We start from the raw sequence: 18,218 nt of genomic DNA on the forward strand, positions 1-18,218 counted from the left end.
CTGGTGACTTCCATGTATATAGTCTACGTTTAGGAAGTTTGAACAATGTATTTGAAATTATGAGTTCCTCATTGATACAGAAATCAACAAGCCTATCGCCACGTTCATTTCTTTCCCCGAGTCCATATCGCCCCACACAATTCTCCACTTCTCCTTGACCGACTTTAGCGTTCAAATCGCCCATTATAATATTTATGTCATGTCTTTTAGTTAGCTTTAAGACATTGCCAATTTGTTCGTAGAAGGCCTCTATGGTGTCTTCATCCTTGTCTGCAGTGGGTGCATATACTTGGATTATATTTATTTTACGATTTAAATGAGAGTTGAGAGACAGCATTAATACTCGATCAGAGTAAGGAACAAAGTTACAAACGGCTTTCCGAGAATTGTTATCAACTATAATTCCAACTCCCTGTTTGTGATTGGGGTCGTTGTTTCCGGAATAATACAGTGTTCCATTTCTGGTGTTACATTTTCCTGATCCAGGCCATTGTATATCCCTAAGGCCCAGTATGTTAATCTTCATTCTGCACATTTCCGACACAGCGTTATCGAGTTTGCCTGATTGGTATAAACTTCTTACGTTCCATGTTCCAATTTTCAATGCTATAGAGTTATTCTTCTTTGTTTGACAGGGATTTACCTTGATGACGACCTGAGAGGCCCTGTCGTCTAAATCTGATTGTCCTCCCCTGCCGGATCTTGGATTCCGAGCTCCATGATCATTAAGTAAATTATCAATTAGTGGGTCCATGATGATTTTTACTAAGGATATCCACGCGGATCTTTAATGTGGTAGTCATCCCGTGGCTTTCCACATCTCAATGCCGTTGACTAATTTAGCTCTTCCGCCTTCGGAGTTAATTTCTCGACTCCAGGGCAATGAAGTGCCCGACCACGTGTCGGTTCTTCCACCCGTAGCTGTTGACCAACAAGTGGGTGATTACTTATACCGGCAATCGTTCGGTTATTTTAACAGCTCCAGTATCCAATAATAGACCGATCCAGGATCATTTCCCTTACGCTCTATGTTGGTTCTGATGCTGCTGTCTGACAGAGTAGGATATGGAAAGGGTAACTTTGGTAATTAGGTGGGGTGGGAGAATGGGTTTAGGACATAATTTCTCCCAGGTACCAGGAGATTGGGAGATAATTATGGCTCACGTGGGCAGGGTCGCATCCCTGAAGTAGATCGATCTTCCACCGGGAACATAAAAGAGTATCTACCCGCTACCGCTACGAGGTTTTTTGTACAAAGGCATTAATTCGTTGTTGGTTCTTCTCTCACACCCGTCTTTTTCGTCCAAATACGCGTCTCGATATTTTCCTTACCCATCTTTCCAGAGCATCTCTTGCTTCTTATTTAATGTCCATGCCTCACAGGCATATGTTACTGTGGGTCTAATTACTGTTTTATATATTAGAAGTTCTTTTCCTAGAAACGTATTTTGAATTCATTAGGACTCTTAAACCAACTAATGCAGAGCGCAGATATTGTTAGATTTGTAAAGTCACAAAGACTAAACTGGCTTGGTCACTTAGAAAGAATACCAGATAATCGAGCTGTAAAAGTAATAAAGAGGAAGGCCTCGTAAAAGATGGATAGACGACGTAGAGGAGGATCTTAAAACCATGAACATCAGGCAGTGGCGAACAGTGAACAGTCGATGCCGTTACCTGGATAAGGGATGCGGCTAAGGCAAGCAAGAAAAGATGGGTGGTCCTTGTTCTGTTGGACATAAAAAACGCTTTTAATTCAGCAAACTGGGGCCTCATAGTGAACCGAATAGGCGAATGTGGGGCTCCGGAATATTTGTCCAACATAATTAAGGACTATCTATCTGAAAGATCCATATGCATATCGAAGAAGAAAAAGAAACAAATGACCGCGGGAGTACCCCAGGTGTCAGTCCTGGGACCCTTACTTTGGAATATATTATATAACGGGGTACTAGAAATTCACAAGAGAACAGGAGTTAGAGCGATAGCATACGCGGACGATCTAGCCTTACTGGTGGACGATGATATGAGTCGGGGTATAACGGAAAAAGTAAATAAAGCGATAGAGAAGATGAAAGGCGTGGATAGAGAAAAACGATTTAAAGTTAGCAGTAGACAAGACAGAAATAATAATCTTGAGGGGACCAAGAAAAAGAGATGATACAGTTTTCAGATATCAAGGCTCCGAAATAAGACCCCAACCGACAGTAAGGTATTTAGGCATAACTTTGGACGAGAGATTGACATTTGGACAACATGTGATAGAAGCATGTCGAAAGGCGGAGAGGACCTCAAAGCTGAATAAACTAATGCCAAATATAGGGGGGCCCGGATCCCAGAAGAGACTAATGATGTTACAATCAATACTATCTATAATATTATACGGGGCCCCAGTGTGGCATGAGGTCCTCCGGATGAAAAAGTATAGACATGCTTCTGAGGGCTCAAAGGAAACCCCTGATCAGAGTGTGCAGCGCGTACAGAACTATATCAACCATTGCCTTACAGGTGGTGGCTGGTTCTCTGCCGGTGCACATCATGGCCAGGGAGAGAGTCCAAATGTACCGAAGTGGCAACGGGGCGATAGGTTCAGGGCCACTGGAGAGAACTAGAAGTTTAGAGACGTAGCAGAGGGAATAGGTAGCCGAAGTCGGAAGGGCCGCCTGGACGAGATCCCTGATCCCGGATGTAGTGAGGTGGTACGGATGTCGGCATCGGCGCGTCAACTACTACTTTACACAGTTTCTGACGGGGCACCGTATTGGGAAAACTAGAGACGATCTATGTCCCGAGTGTGGTGTGGTGGATGACGCGCGGCATGTCGTTTTCGTATGCTCTGCGTACCGCGCGGGGCGTACCGAGCTGCAGCTGGGCCTGGGATCTCCCCTAGGCGAGCCTCGATAGAGCTATCGACAGCAAACGAGACTTTGAGCTGATCATTGCCTTCGTCACCAAGACAATAAAGCACAAAGAAGAAAAAGAGAGGCGGCTGCAAGCGGGATGACCGCTTTATATTTTTTTTCTTAAAATGTGTTTGTGTTGTGATCGGGCAGCCAGCCGGGGGTGGACCCTTTATATCCAAACCACGCTGACTGCCTATTTTTATTTACTTATTTTACTTTTTCATATTTTTAGTTATTTATTTTATGGTATTTTATTTATTTACCTATTTAATTTTATTTATACAGTATGTCCCTGTAAGTTGTATCCATATGGAAAACTTTTTTATTATTAATTTTACGAAAAAAAGTTATTCTTTATAAAAAGCTCTGCATGGTCCAAAACCTAAGATTTAACCATCAAATATCAAATTTTTTGAATATTATACGAGGTATGTCAAAAATTTTGAATTTCACTCAAGAGTAAAGTAGCTTTATTTTTCGTAATATTGGAAATTGCTATTATGAAAAGTTGTTTGGAATTAAAAACTATATTCTAATATTCAATTACATCCTTCTAATTGAAAAACTTTTTTTTTGAAAAATTATGGATAACTATCATTATTTTTTCAGTTATTTCAATTCTGATAACTCTTTTATTATTAATTTTACGAAAAAAGTGATTCTTAATAAAAAGTTCTGGATGGTCTAAAACTTAAAATACAACTATCTTATATCAAATTTTATCAATTTTATACGAGGTATGTCAAAACAGAAAAATTTGGATCAAAAATAAAGTACCTTTATGGTTCAGAATATTTCAATTAGAAGGATGTAATTACATACTGAAACATAGTTTTTAATTCTAAATAACTTTTCATAATAACACTTTTCGATATTGTGAGAAATAAACATATTTTACTCTTGAGAGAAATTCATATTTTTTGACATACCTCGTATAAAATTGATAAAATTTGACATAAGATGGTTGCATTTTAGATTTTAGACCATGCAGAACTTTTTATTAAGAATCACTTTTTTTCGTAAAATTAATAATAGAAGAGTTATCTGAATTAAAATAACTGAAAATAATGTTAGTTAAAAATGAATAACCATTTTCAATTTCGCTGCAAAACGAAAACACAGCCGAACCATATTCTAGTCCAATCAGAGAGTGCTGCAAGCACCCCTACCGGTTTCGAAACTTATTAGTCTCTCATCAGGAGGCACATATGCTGCTCTCCCTGATCCAACCAAAACAAACCCCAGCGTGCAGTCCCGGATTGCAACGAACGAAATGGCATAGATGCCCTAGCGGCAACTGCTAGCAAAAAGACCAAGTTTTCACTCTAATGGCATATAAAACAACATAATGCTATTCTACATCCCACCAGAATAAAAACAATGGGAACCTTCTCTGGTTACACCTCTGAGGCTTCTACAATTTGCAAGCCATACGGATGCTGAGACTAAGGAAGATGAGGGAATTCTACAATTTACAATGCCCTCCCATCTGCTCAGCGCGGTAAAGTTCCAACGAGAATGGTTCCTTTCATACTCCACACAGAGTAAATGTAAATCAAAAATGAATAACCATTTTCAATTTCGCTGCAAAAGGAAAATACAGCCGAACCATATTCTAGTCCAATCAGAGAGTGCTGCAAGCACCCCTACCGGTTTCGAAACTTATTAGTCTCTCATCAGGAGCCACATATGCTGCTCTCCCTGATCCAACCAAAACAAACCCCTGCACGCTGGTAGGGGTGCTTGCAGCACTCTCTGATTGGACTAGAATATGGTTCGGCTGTGTTTTCGTTTTGCAGCGAAATTGAAAATGGTTATTCATTTTTGATTTACATTTACCCTGTGTGGAGTATGAAGGGAACCATTCTCGTTGGAACTTTACCGCGCTGAGCAGATGGGACGTGAATTGTAAATTGTAGAATTCCCTCATCGTCCTTAGTCTCAGCATCCGTATGGCTTGCAAATTGTAGAAGCCTCGGAGGTGTAACCAGAGAAGGTTCCCATTGTTTTCATTCTGGTGGGATGTAGAACAGCATTATGTTGTTTTATATGCCATTAGAGTGAAAACTTAGTCATAATGTTAGTTATCCATAATTTTTCAAAAAAAAAAAATTTCAATTAGAAGGATGTAATTGGATATTAGAATACAATTTTTAATTCCAAACAACTTTTTATAATAGCAATTTTCAATATTGTGAAAAATAAAGCTACTTTACTCTTGAGGGAAATTCAAACTTTTTGACATACCTCGTATAATATTCAAAAAATTTGATATTTGATGGTTAAATCTTAGGTTTTGGACCATGCAGAGCTTTTTATAAAGAATAACTTTTTTTCGTAAAATTACTAATAAAAAAGTTTTCCCTATGGATACAACTTACAGGGACATACTGTATAAGCTTATATTTCTTTCGAACAATTTTTTATTTTTCGGTTTTTCCTGTCTATATGTTCTATCTTTTCTTTCTTCTCTGTCCTTTCTTTGTTTCTTTCCTTTTTCTTTATGTCTTTTCTCTTTCTTTTTTCTTCTGTCATTTTATCTCTGCTCTTTTATTCTCTTTTTCCTCTTTTTCACTCTCGTTTCTCCCTTTGTATTATGTCTTGTATCGTTTTCTGGGACAGTCAGTGGGGAAGAACCTTTTACATCAGACCTACACAGATTGTCCCATTTTAATTTCCTAATTGAATGGGTGGATGAGTAAGCGTGCATAGATTAAAGTATGAATGATTGGAGTTGAATGAGAGAAAGTATGAAGGAGCGGACGAGAAAGAGTGCATAGATGAAAGTACGAACGACTGGAGTTGCTCGTAACTGCCAACTGACATCTTCTGGTTGTTTCCATCCTGGATTGGTGCGGGGTGGGGTCGGCCCGGGGGCCAACTGATCCATGGAATGCACGCTAGGAGTGGCGGAGGGGAGATAAGAGTAAGGTCGACGAGTCATATATGCTCCCTAAGAGCGGTCCCAGACCCGTCGGCTGGAGAAAAGAGGAGGTGGGTTTAGTCGGTAGGCGGCTCGTGATACAGATAGGACGGACCGAATCCGACACACCTGGGACACCTTCCCAGACGGTCTTGCGAAGATTCCCACCTCCCAAAAAAAGGCAGTGGCGAAGGAAAGTATCCCACAGGGCAGAATGGAAGAACATTGTTAAGCAGGCCAAGAATTACAAAGGGTTGTAGCGCCATTAGAAGAAGAAGAGGACTCTTAAACTGCCTATCTTTTTTATCCCCTTTTGCTGTTCTGGCATCGAGCTCCTATTTCTCTTTTCCATTTTCATAGAATACTACACCCAGGTATTCACAATTGTCCACCCTATTAAACCAAGGTTTTGTCTTCATTTTGCTACAATCCAAACTTCTGTGCTTCTACCTACAATAATTTTCTTCGCCATTCTTTCGCAGTTTTTGCCAATGTCGTTAGATCATCAGCAAATGCCATACACTGGTGCTCGTTTTTGATTACAGTTTCTAACACCAAGTTGAATAATGTAGTGGAGAAAGGATCTCCCTGTCTCGAGCCTTTTGCAAGCGTAAATTGATCTGAAATGTGACCGTGCTAAGCAATTTCACAGGTAGAGATATTTAGTGTCATTTTTACTAAACTGATCAATTTTTTTTAAACAAGCATTCCAAAAAATACTGTCTAAAAAAGTACGACAAAATATCGTCCCTGCCATTTCCAACTATCGAATGTGAAAAGTGGTACTTTTCAGGAGAGCAAAATAACTCTTTTTTAGAGACTCCTAAATCAGCGCATTGACAAATAGGAAAATTTTTATATTTTTTGTATGTAACGTTTAATCCTTGTTAGATTGATAACAAATTTGAACTGCTTATCATTTTTTTCTTTCCAAAAAATCACATTCGTTACTTTGCTTTTTGTATTAGTCAAAGATTTGTTTCGGTCCGATGATTCAAAATAGCGAATGTATAATAGCCAATAACTGTATAATCAAATAATGAAAATCCGTTAAAATGAAATCATAAACTGCCTCACAAGAATTTCTTGGAAGCGATACTGCAACAAAATTCGCACTAATTGTAAATACGTGCATTTTATTCTTCTCAGCAGTTTAGCATTTTCGACAGTTTACAGATAATAATTGAATAACTGTTGAATAAATTACGACACAAACTAACGAATGTGACACATTCGACATTTAGCGTTGTACAAATATACCTTTAGTTATATTTATACAAAACAAAATATCGAATATAACCATTTTCGTCAGTTTGGTTTTAACAGCATATTTCCCGCGCTCCTAATCAAGCTACAATAACGAGAATTTGCCACATAGACCAGGGCCCATCTGTAAAAATATTAGTACATTTTTACGTTGAGAGGTGACTCAAAATTTTTTGCAGAAATTGCTTGAAAATAAGTCAAGTAATAATATTTGAGTTATCCTCCCTCTCAAAAAGGTCCGGAACATTGTTTAAATAATCAAAATGTCAAAAAATTAAGGAAAAATTCGATTTTTTTCTTGGTTTTTTGATTATTACTTTAAAAGTATTCATTTCCGAGAAAAGTTGTACTAAAATAAAAGTTGCGTAATTAAATTTCCTACAATATAGAATTAGTTAAAAATTTAAAAAATAGTCACCCTTGTTGCAAAATAGCAATAATTGTGAAAAAAACATACAAAAACAAGTATTCGTATTTTACGTTTTTCAACCATTTATGCTACACTTAGGACCTTCATATTTCATCCTGAAAAACTTTATGATACAGTAAAATAATACTGTAAATTTCATTAAGATCAGTTTAATAAATTTTGCAAAATAAATTTTGCAATCCGGCTTTCGTAAAAAAAATTCATTTTTTCAAAATGTTACAGGACTGAAAATAAAGCAGATAGCAAGTTGAAAATTTTTTTTGCATATAGAAGTGTACTGTACCCTTCATTTGCAATTTTGAAAAATTAAAATCGATTAACACCACGGCGTCAGGAATTTTTTTAAATAAACATTAATTATTGGTGCTACGCGCAGGACAGCGGATAGTTTGCTCTGATTGGGCATTCCAATGACCTTTGATATTGATTGATACATTTTAATTTTTATTACATTTCGATATAAATAAATAAATTTGTTTATTGCAAAATAAAAACACCTACTCTATCCTTTGAAATAACACTTTTATTAGCAAAAAATTTCTTTGTTCATATATTTTAACTTAAATAATAAAAGTTTATTATTTTTAAACATATGCAATTGTTTAAACAATATTTCACAAACTAAATTTAATAAAATTAGTTTGATTTTTGTGGAATTAAAATATTAAAATACAACAAAATATAGAGTAAGAAAATAAAATATTATATAAAGATTGGAAGAAATTTTGGTGGAAATCAACTTGTGTGAATCGAACACCGCTGTCCTGTGCGTAGCACCAAAAATAATTTTTTATTTCAAAAATTTTCTGACGCCGTGATAATTAATCGATTTTAATTTTGAAAATTGCAAATGAAAGGTACAGTAAACTTCTATAAGCAAAAAAAATTCAACTTGCTATCTGCTTTATTTTCACTCCTGTAACATTTTGAAAAAATTAATTTCTTTTGCGAAAGCTGGATTGCAAAATTTATTTTGCAAAATCTATTAAACCGATCTAAAAGAAATTTACAGTATTGTTTTACTGTATCATAAAGTTTTTCTGGATGAAATATGAAGGTCCTAAGTGTAGCATAAATGGTTGAAAAACGTAAAATGCGAATACTTGTTTTTGTATGGTTTTTTCGCAAATATTGCTATTTTGCAACTAGGGTGACTATTTTTTAAATTTTTAACCAATTCTATATTGTAGGAAATTTAATTACGCAACTTTTATGTTAGTACAACTTTTCTCGGAAATGAATACTTTTAAAGTTTTTCCTTCAATTTTTGACATTTTGATTATTTAAACAATGTTCCGGACCTTTTTGAGAGGGAGGATAAGTCAAATATTATTATTTGATTTATTTTCAAGCAATTTCTGCAAAAAAATTTGAGTCACCTCTCAACGTCCATCTCAAAACAGATGCGCCCTGGACTAACAAGATGTATCACGTATAATGCGAGGACAAGGTATGGAATCTGAAAAACCCGATTTTTCACATTCGCTAGTTGGAAATGGTAGGGACGATATAGAAAAATAGAACGACAACAAAATATCTTTCGCAAGATTGTAAAATATCTGTATTTGTGACAGATTAATAGATGTGGTAATAGGAATACATGCCTGTTTTATGATTTTTTATTTCTTTTTAAATTCACCAATTCCTTGAATTTGATTTAACACATTTATTTATTATTCAATAACCTTTGACAACAGATACAATTAGGTTATCATTAAATTGGATTATCAAATAGACCACACTTTCCCTCATTCTCGTTGTTTTGTATGTTTTTTCCATGTTACAACATCTCCTACGTCATCAATAAATAATTTTGTCAGATAAAAAATTTAACAATTACCTACAACTTTTATCTAAATATTTCTAGTTCTGTTTAGAACTGTTATGGTTGACTCCCGGCACTCCCTCTATTATTTCCTTTTAAAATAGGAATACAATACATTTATTGCCTTTTTAGGCACAGCAGGAAAACTTAATTAAATTTGTATATCAATCAAATTATTAGAGTTAAAAAGGATGGTCAATACGTAGTTTTAACCAATTATACGAGGTTGTATTAAAAAACTTGAAAGTTTGTACTGAACATTCAAAACATTACTTCCTGATACAAAATGAAATACTTAGGAGTCTGGATTAAGGAAGATCTAAATCCGAAATCAGAAATTCGATCAAGAATAGAGCAATCAAGAATAGCCTTTTTTAAGATGAGGAAATTTCTGAGTACCCAAAAACTCAATATGCAAATCCGATATCGGATGATAAAATGTTATAGCCACTCTATTCTTCATTATGGTGTCTAAGCTTGGACTGTTAATGTTGACTTAATGAGAAAGCAGGAAGCTTTTTTAGATGTGGCTTATTATGAGAATTTTAAAAATACCGTGGACCGATCATAAACTTGTGTGTGTGTGTTTTGTGTAAACACAGATTATTTTATTTTAATTAATTTGTTAATTAATTAAGATTAAATACGAATTTGAGATTGTTTCAGGAAATCAATTAGTACATCAAGAACCTCTTTATCATAAGTGCATAATAATGTACTAATACTAGTAGGAAACTGTACATTACGTAAAATGAGCGAGTTTACTAAAACTGAAGTATTATTTTTATATTTAGTGCAAGAAAAAAATACGTGATTTAGGTCTCCATAAGAAGAATTATCACTTATCACAGTCACAAAATGGAGTTCTATTGATACCTAATCTATATAAATGAGCCGGAAAGCATCCATGATTAAATCTCAATCTGGTTATGGTAGTGGCATATGCCCTACTGATACTATACGAATATATATGTGGAATAGTTCTTGGAAGGGTCGGGTGAATATCGGCATAATGATTGGTCGAAGTTGTTACAAAAGTAGTCCAAATGTTTTCCCAGTTTGTACGTACTTCTTTCTTTAATACACAAATTAGATCATGAATAGTAAAAACATTCTCTATCTGTTCAAAGCCACAAGCCTGTTTAGCAGCCATGTCCACAGTTTCATTTCCTTGGATACCAGTATGACTCTTAACCCATATCAAATTTATCTTTACATTTTTTAAGTATAACTGGTATAATAAACTTCTAATGCCTATGACTATTGGATTGTTATAATATTTTAATGCATGGTGCTCTAAAGATTGTAATACGGATTTAGAATCCGACATGATTACTGCACTATTAACTTGTTCACTGATGCACCATTTTAAAGCATACTCTATTGCTTTCGCTTCAGCTGTGAAGATTGAACAATAATTCGGTATTCGTCTTTGATACAAATAGTCAAAGCTCGGAACAAACACTGCATACGCAGTACCTGCTCCGCACCTCGACCCATCTGTGTAAATGTGTGTTGATTTTTGGTACTGTGAAAGTATGGATTTTAGGAGAGTATGATTATAAATATTAAGATCACTATATTTTGGATATGAGACTGTAAACTTGGTTGCAATGACCTTAAAATGCTGGTCAAAAAGTGGAAATTTTGGCATATTTATGATATCATTATTTAATTTAGATGTTTCGACAAATGCTGCTACCAGCAATGGAGATTTTTGCTTAGACCAGTAAGGACTGATTAAATCTGAATTACTTAATTTGGAAATAGAGTGGTTTAAAAATGTATTATATGCTTTATATTTTATAATTAATTTATTAGCTAAGAATTGCCTTCGTAAAAATAAAGGAGGCTCTTGTGCTTCAGCAAGAATTGCACTGCATGGAGATGATGCCATTGCACCAAGGCAAATTCTAATTGCTTTACATTGTATTTTATCTACTATTTTTAGATTAGAGCTAGATGCTGAGCTATAAAACACACTTCCATAGTCCATTATCGATCTTATATAACTTTTATAAAAAATGAGTGCGACTTTAGGGTCAGCACCCCATTTAATTTTAGTTACATATTTCAGCATATTAATACCTTTATCACATCTATTTTTTAAATAATGTATGTGTTTGGTCCATAGCAATTTTGTGTCTAGTACTATACCTAAATACTTGTAGTGGTTTACAATAGGGTAGTTAGTATTATTTACAGAGAGGGTTTGGTTAGTAGTACTTAATATATGTCGTGTAAACTACATTACTGCAGATTTTTCTGAAGATATAGTTAGCCCCATATCTTGCAGCCAATTTATAATCTGAGACATTGCATTTTTAATATTACTGAAACATTGTTGGTATGAACTATGGACAGTGTATATACAAATATCATCTGCATACTGTATTACTTTAATTTCATCATCTAAGATGCTATGCAGTTCTGCTGTATAGATATTAAATAAAATTGGTGAGAGCACATACCCTTGTGGAAGCCCATCATAAATAACCCTAGGTCCATGTAATACATTTTTATGGTCTCTGATATATATTTTTCTGTTTTTAAATATTTCTATTATACTAACAGCACTATTTCTGTCCACACCTATGGAAATTAATTTACTATGAAGCAAATCCAAGACTACAGAGTCATATGCACCTTTGATATCTAAAAAGAAACAAGCAACATAATCATTCCTTGTAAACGCATTTTGAACGTCAGTTACAATTGCACTACTGCATCTATTGTACCGCGTCCTCTCCTATATCCATATTGTGAGAGTGGTAACAAGGAATAATATTCTGTATACCACTAATTTACCTCTTTAATTTTTAGTACATTGCGAAATAAATAAATAAATTTGTTTATTGCAAAATAAAAACACATATTCTGTCCTTTGAAATAACACTTTTTTAGCAAAAACTTTCTTTGTTCATATATTTTAACTAAGAAAATAAAAGTGTATTATTTTTAAACATATGCGATTGTTTAAACAATTTTTCACAAACAATAATCAAATTAGTTTGATTTTTGTGGAATTAAAATATGAACATACAACAAAATAGAGTAAGAAAATAATATATTAGATAAATATTGGTGGAAATAAACTTGTGTGAATCGAACACCGCTGTCCTGCGCGTAGCACCAAAAATTAATGTTTATTTAAAAAAATTCCTGACTCCGTGGTAGTTAACCTATTTTAATTTTGTAAATTGCAAATAAAAGGTACACTATTCTTATATTTCTAACAAAAAAATTTAACTTGCTATCTGCTTTATTTTCAGTCCTGCAACATTTTGAAAAAATGAATTTCTTTTGCGAAAGCTAGATTGCAAAATTTATTTTGCAAACTCTATTGAACCGATCTTAACTAAATTTATAGTATTGTTTTATCATATCATAAAGTTTTTCTGGGTGAATATGAAGATCCTAAGTGTAGTAGAAATGGTTGAAAAACGTAAAATGCGAATACTTGTTTTTCATGTTTTTTTCGCAATTATTGCTATTTTGCAACAAGGGTAACAATTTTAAAAATTTTTAACCAATCTTATATTGTAGAAAATTTAGTTACGCAACTTTTATTTTAGTTCAACTTTTCTCGAAAGTGAATACTTTTAAAGTTATAATCAAAAAACGAAGAAAATAATCGAATTTTTCCTTCATTTTTTGACATTTTGATTATTTAAACAATGTTCCGGACCTTTTTGAGTGGGAGGATAACTCAATTATTATTATATGTGTTAATTTCAAGCAATTTCTGCAAAAAAATTAGTCACCTCTCAACGTCCATCTCAAAACAAATCAGCCCTGGACTTTGTCATGTGATCCGATTTCACATTAAAGATGTCCTTCGTCACAGTCCTTGTGATACCTACTCATATGCCCTGTCCCTTCTCCCTTCATTGCGAAGCTTGAAGGCTTTAAATCTTGGCTCTCTTTGTATTATCAAATGCAGACTAGTAGAGCCTTCACAGCTTCTTCTTTTTCTGCTAGTTCCATGACCGCTATCGACAGTTGGATGTCATTTTGGCTATCATATGCGCTACAGCGACTATATTGACAGAAGCTCTGAATAATGATGTAGTCGATTTTCTGTGCAATTGCCTTACATTTTTCAGCCATGATGTTCTTCTTCTACCAGGACCACGTTTATCTTGGATCTTTCCCTGAATGATCAGATGTAAAAGATCATATTTTTCAGGGTGTCTCATAATGTGACCGAAGTATTCCAGTTTGCGTTTCTTTATTATATTGACACATCTGAGAGGAAATCTAACTGATTCTGACGGAAACATCATCTTAGACAAACAGAGTAAAATTAGAACGTGGAAAGAATATCTAGAAACACTATTTGAAGACCAAAGAGATAACACCTTTGAGTTAGAAGGAGAGGTAAATGATGGACCAAGAATATTACAGCAGGAAGTTTATTCTGCCATAACACAGCTAAAGGATGGCAAAGCAGCAGGTCCCGATAATATACAAGCAGAACTACTTAAACTGATGGACAACGAATCAATAGAAATATTCACAAAGATATTCAACAACATATACAACTCTGGAGAAATACCAACAAAATGGCTGAAGTCTGAGTTTATTGCACTTCCAAAAAAACCAGGAGCCAAAAAATGCGAAGAATAGCGTACGATAAGCCTGATGAGTCATCTCCTAAAATTGTTCCTAAAGGTAATCCATATAGACCAGGGCGCATCTGTAAAAATATTAGTACATTTGGACGTTGAGAGGTGACTCAAATTTTTTTGCAGAATTTGCTTGAAAATAACTCAAATAATAATATTTGAGTTATCCTCCCTCTCAAAAAAAAAAGTGGCACTGACATAAAAGTTGTATAATTAAATTTCCTATAATACAGAATTGGTTAAAAATTTAAAAAATAGTCACCCTTGTTGCAAAATAGCAATAATTGCGAAAAAACCATACAAAAACAAGCATTCGCATTTTCCGTTTAGGACCTTCATATTTCATCCAAAAAAAGTTTATGATACATTAAAATAATACTGTTAATTTCATTAAGGTCGGTTCAAGAGATTTTGCAAAATAAATTTTGCAATCCAGCTTTCGCAAAAAAAAATCATTTTTTGAAAATATTACAGGACTGAAAATAAAGCAGATAGCAAGTTGAATTTTTTTTGCTTATAGAAGTATACTGTACCTTTCATTTGCAATTTACAAAAGTAAAATCGATTAACTACCACGGTGTCAGGATTTTTTTTAATAAACATTAATTATTGGTGCTACGCGCAGGACAGCGGATAGTTTGCTCTGATTGGGCATTCGAATGACCTTTGATAATTATTGATACATTTTAATTTACTATTACATTTCGATATAAATAAATAAATTTGTTTATTGCAAAATAAAAACGCATACTGTATCCTTTGAAATAACACTTTTTTTAGCAAAAACTTTCTTTGTTCATATATTTTAACTTGGAGAATAAAAGTTTATTATTTTTAAACATAATATGCAATTGTTTAAACAATATTTCACAATCAATAATAAAATTAGTTTGATTTTTGTAGAATGAAAATATTAAAATACAACAAAATATAGAGTAAGAAAATAATATATTAGATAAAGATTGGTAAAATTTTTGGTGGAAATCAACTTGTGTGAATCGAACACCGCTGTGTTGCGCGTAGCACCAAAAATTAATGTTTATTTCAAAAATTTCCTGACGCCGTGGTAATTAATCGATTTTAATTTTGCAAAATGCAAATGAAAGGTACAGTACACTTCTATAAACAAAAAAAAATTCAACTTGCTATCTGTTTTATTTTCAGTCCTGCAACATTTTAAAAAGATGAATTTTTTTTGCGAAAGCTGGATTGCAAAATTTATTTTGCAAAATCTATTAAACCGATCTTAATGAAATTTACAGTGTTGTTTTACTTACTATATCATAGTTTTTCTGGGTAAAACATGAAGTGTACATAAATGGTTGAAAAACGTAAAATGCGAATACTTGTTTTTGTATGGTTTATTTCGCAATTATTGCTATTTCGCAACAAGGGTGACTATTTTTTAAATTCTTAACCAATTCTATATTGTAGGAAATTTAATTACGCAACTTTTATGTTAGTACAACTCAGGTGCGGATCCAAGGGGGGGTCAATGGGGTCAATTGCCCCCTCCTTGAGACTTCGCCTGGTGTCGCATTTTTTTTTTAAGAAAGAGATAATTACGATTGAAAATAAATAGTGAGTTTTGTGTCCTGTTGACAACTGAATAACGGAATGAAACATAAAACAGAATTCCTTCTCTAAAGTACGTGTTCTCGGTCTTACTGTATGGTGTCGAGTCTTGGACTGTCAATAAAATCGATCTACTTACCTAAATCGCCTTGAGGCTTTCGAAATGTGGTTCTATAGAAGAATTTTAAAAGTATCTTGGGTGAAGAAGATTCGAAACTCCATAATACTAGAACGTCTCAGCAAGACTACTGAGATTATACATGGCATCAATAAGAGAAAGGTGGAGTATTTTGGACATGTAATGAGAAGTTTAAAATATAGGTTGCTACAAAATATTATGCAAGTGAAAATAGAAGGCAAACGCAGTCCAGGACGAAAAAGCACTTCGTGGTTGATTTAGGGTGGCAGTGAATAAAATTAAGATAGCTATGATAGTAACCAACGTTCTGAAAGGACATGGTACATGAAGAAAAATAAAGTAACAGCCCATACCGAAAAAGAATCCTGCGTACGCGAGTGGCGAGAAAATTTTTATTTCATTGCCCCCTCCTTGCAAGGTTGCTGGATCCGCCGTTGGTACAACTTTTCTCAAAAATGAATAGTTTTAAGGTTATAATCAAAAAACCAATAAAAAAATCGAATTTTTCCTTCATATTTTGACATTTTGATTATTTAAACAATGTTCCGGACTATTTTGAGTGGGAGGATAACTCAAATATTATTATTTGCGTTATTTTCAACCAATTTCTGCAAAAAAATTTGAGTCACCTCTCAACGTCCATCTCAAAACAGATGCGCCCTGGACTAATACGAGAATTTACAAGCTATGTGAAAGTCAAATTTCGCCCAACCAGTTCGGGTTCATAAATGCTGTTGGTACGAGAGAGGCTTTGTTTTCAATACAAGTCTTATTCCAGAGATGCAGAGACGTCAATTGCGACGTATACGCATGTCTGGTTGATTACGACAAGGCGTTTGATCGAGTACAACACGCCAAGATGATGCAAATACTAAAAGAAGCAGGAATTAACAACCAAGATCTGAAAATAATTAGAAACCTTTACTGGAATCAGACTGCAAATCTCAGAGTTGACGGCGAACACACCGAATATGTGAAAATCATGCGTGGAGTGAGGCAGGGATGCATTTTGTCCCCCCTAATTTTCAATCTTTACTCCGAAAGAATATTTATCGAAGCTTTGCACGAAACTGAAAAAAGTATTCTACTAAACGGGTACCGGCTAAATAACATCAGGTATGCAGATGACACCATAGTATTTGCGGACAACCTAGAAGACCTATAAGTCCTCATGAACAAAATCACGTATTATAGTCAACAGTACGGACTCAATATAAACGTAAAAAAACAAAGCTTATGATCGTCAGCAAGAAAAAGATAACAGAAGGTCAACTCTATATCAACCAAACCCCTGTAGAAAGAGTGAGGCACTACAACTACCTCGGCACCATAATAAATGAAGAATGGACCAACAACCAAGAGATAAGAGCGCTCATCGGAAAAGCTAGATCAATCTTCAACCGTATGGGCGCGTTTTTCAAGAGCCACAACCTTTCTCTTGGTATAAAAGTAAGAATGTTGAGATGTTACGTCTTGTCTGTCCTTTTTTATGGTGTTGAATCATGGACCTTTAACGAGGATATGTGCCGAAAGTTGGAAGCATTTGAGATGTGGCTATATCGGAGAATTCTTAAAATCCCATGGACTGATCGGATCACAAATGAGGAGGTCCTTAAAAGAATGAGGAAGAACCGAGAAGTACTGACCACCATCAAATCTCGAAAGTTGGAATACTTTGGACACATTATGCGAAATGAATCCAGATATGCCCTCCTACAAGCCATCCTGCAAGGAAAAATATTTGGAAAGCGAGGTCCAGGATGAAAAAGAACATCCTGGTTAAAGAACCTCAGAATCTGGTTCAACACAACATATGTGCAGCTTTTCCGTGTTGCTGCAGATAAGGTGAAGATTGCCATGATGATCGCCAACATTCGTCACGGATAGGCACATCAAGAAGAAATTATATTGACCAGTTGGGTTGTTTGGTTCAGCCGTCTAAAGACCTCCTTATTTCCAAATCTATCGACCCAGCTTATTTTTAGCAGTCGTCTGTATACCCATATCTCAAAGGCTTCAAAGCCTTTAAGCATAGTATCACTTAGAGTCCATGCTTCCACTCCATACATAGGACTAGAAAGATATCTCAATATGTCAATCGAACGCGAAGGTCAATACTAAGATCGTGGCTGCAAAGTACGTTTCTTATTTTGACAAAGGTAGCCTTAGCCTTCATAGCTGCTGTTTGGCAATTGGAGGAATTAGGAAGTACTAGACATCTTCCGGTATAGCTAAAAGTGAAACTTCCAAAAAATCACCCTGTATACACGATAATTATTTACTATACTAATCTTTGTAGTGTTTGATGACTCCTTTATTCACGATTGTTTTGTTTCAGTGCTGAGGGGACCAGATATGAAAATCGAGATATTATGGCTGTTGAACCTGCAAATAATTTACATATATGCCATGAATTGCAAAGAAGGACCACAATGTCTCATGACCCGTTCGCACAAAATGAAAACAGCTGATTGCTATAACAGAGAGTTTAGAGAATTTCCACAATGCTTGACCTCAGACGTCGAGGTA

The 18,218-nt window shown here is 34.7% G+C and overlaps 1 protein-coding gene across 3 annotated transcripts in view; it reads left to right on the forward strand.

Annotated features, from left to right (window-relative positions):
• LOC126893450 (leucine-rich repeats and immunoglobulin-like domains protein 2) overlaps window positions 1-18,218 on the forward strand; it is a 143,846-nt gene that overhangs the window by 35,682 nt on the left and 89,946 nt on the right. For all 3 annotated transcript variants that reach the window (XM_050663657.1, XM_050663656.1, XM_050663658.1), the window contains exon 2: window positions 18,028-18,215. In XM_050663657.1, the coding sequence (XP_050519614.1) occupies window positions 18,045-18,215 (171 nt within the window). In that variant the 5' untranslated portion in view covers window positions 18,028-18,044. The remainder of the gene's footprint in view (window positions 1-18,027; window positions 18,216-18,218) is intronic.

The sequence above is a fragment of the Diabrotica virgifera genome, chromosome 10, assembly GCF_917563875.1.
Source record: "Diabrotica virgifera virgifera chromosome 10, PGI_DIABVI_V3a".
Taxonomy (NCBI): domain Eukaryota; kingdom Metazoa; phylum Arthropoda; class Insecta; order Coleoptera; family Chrysomelidae; genus Diabrotica; species Diabrotica virgifera.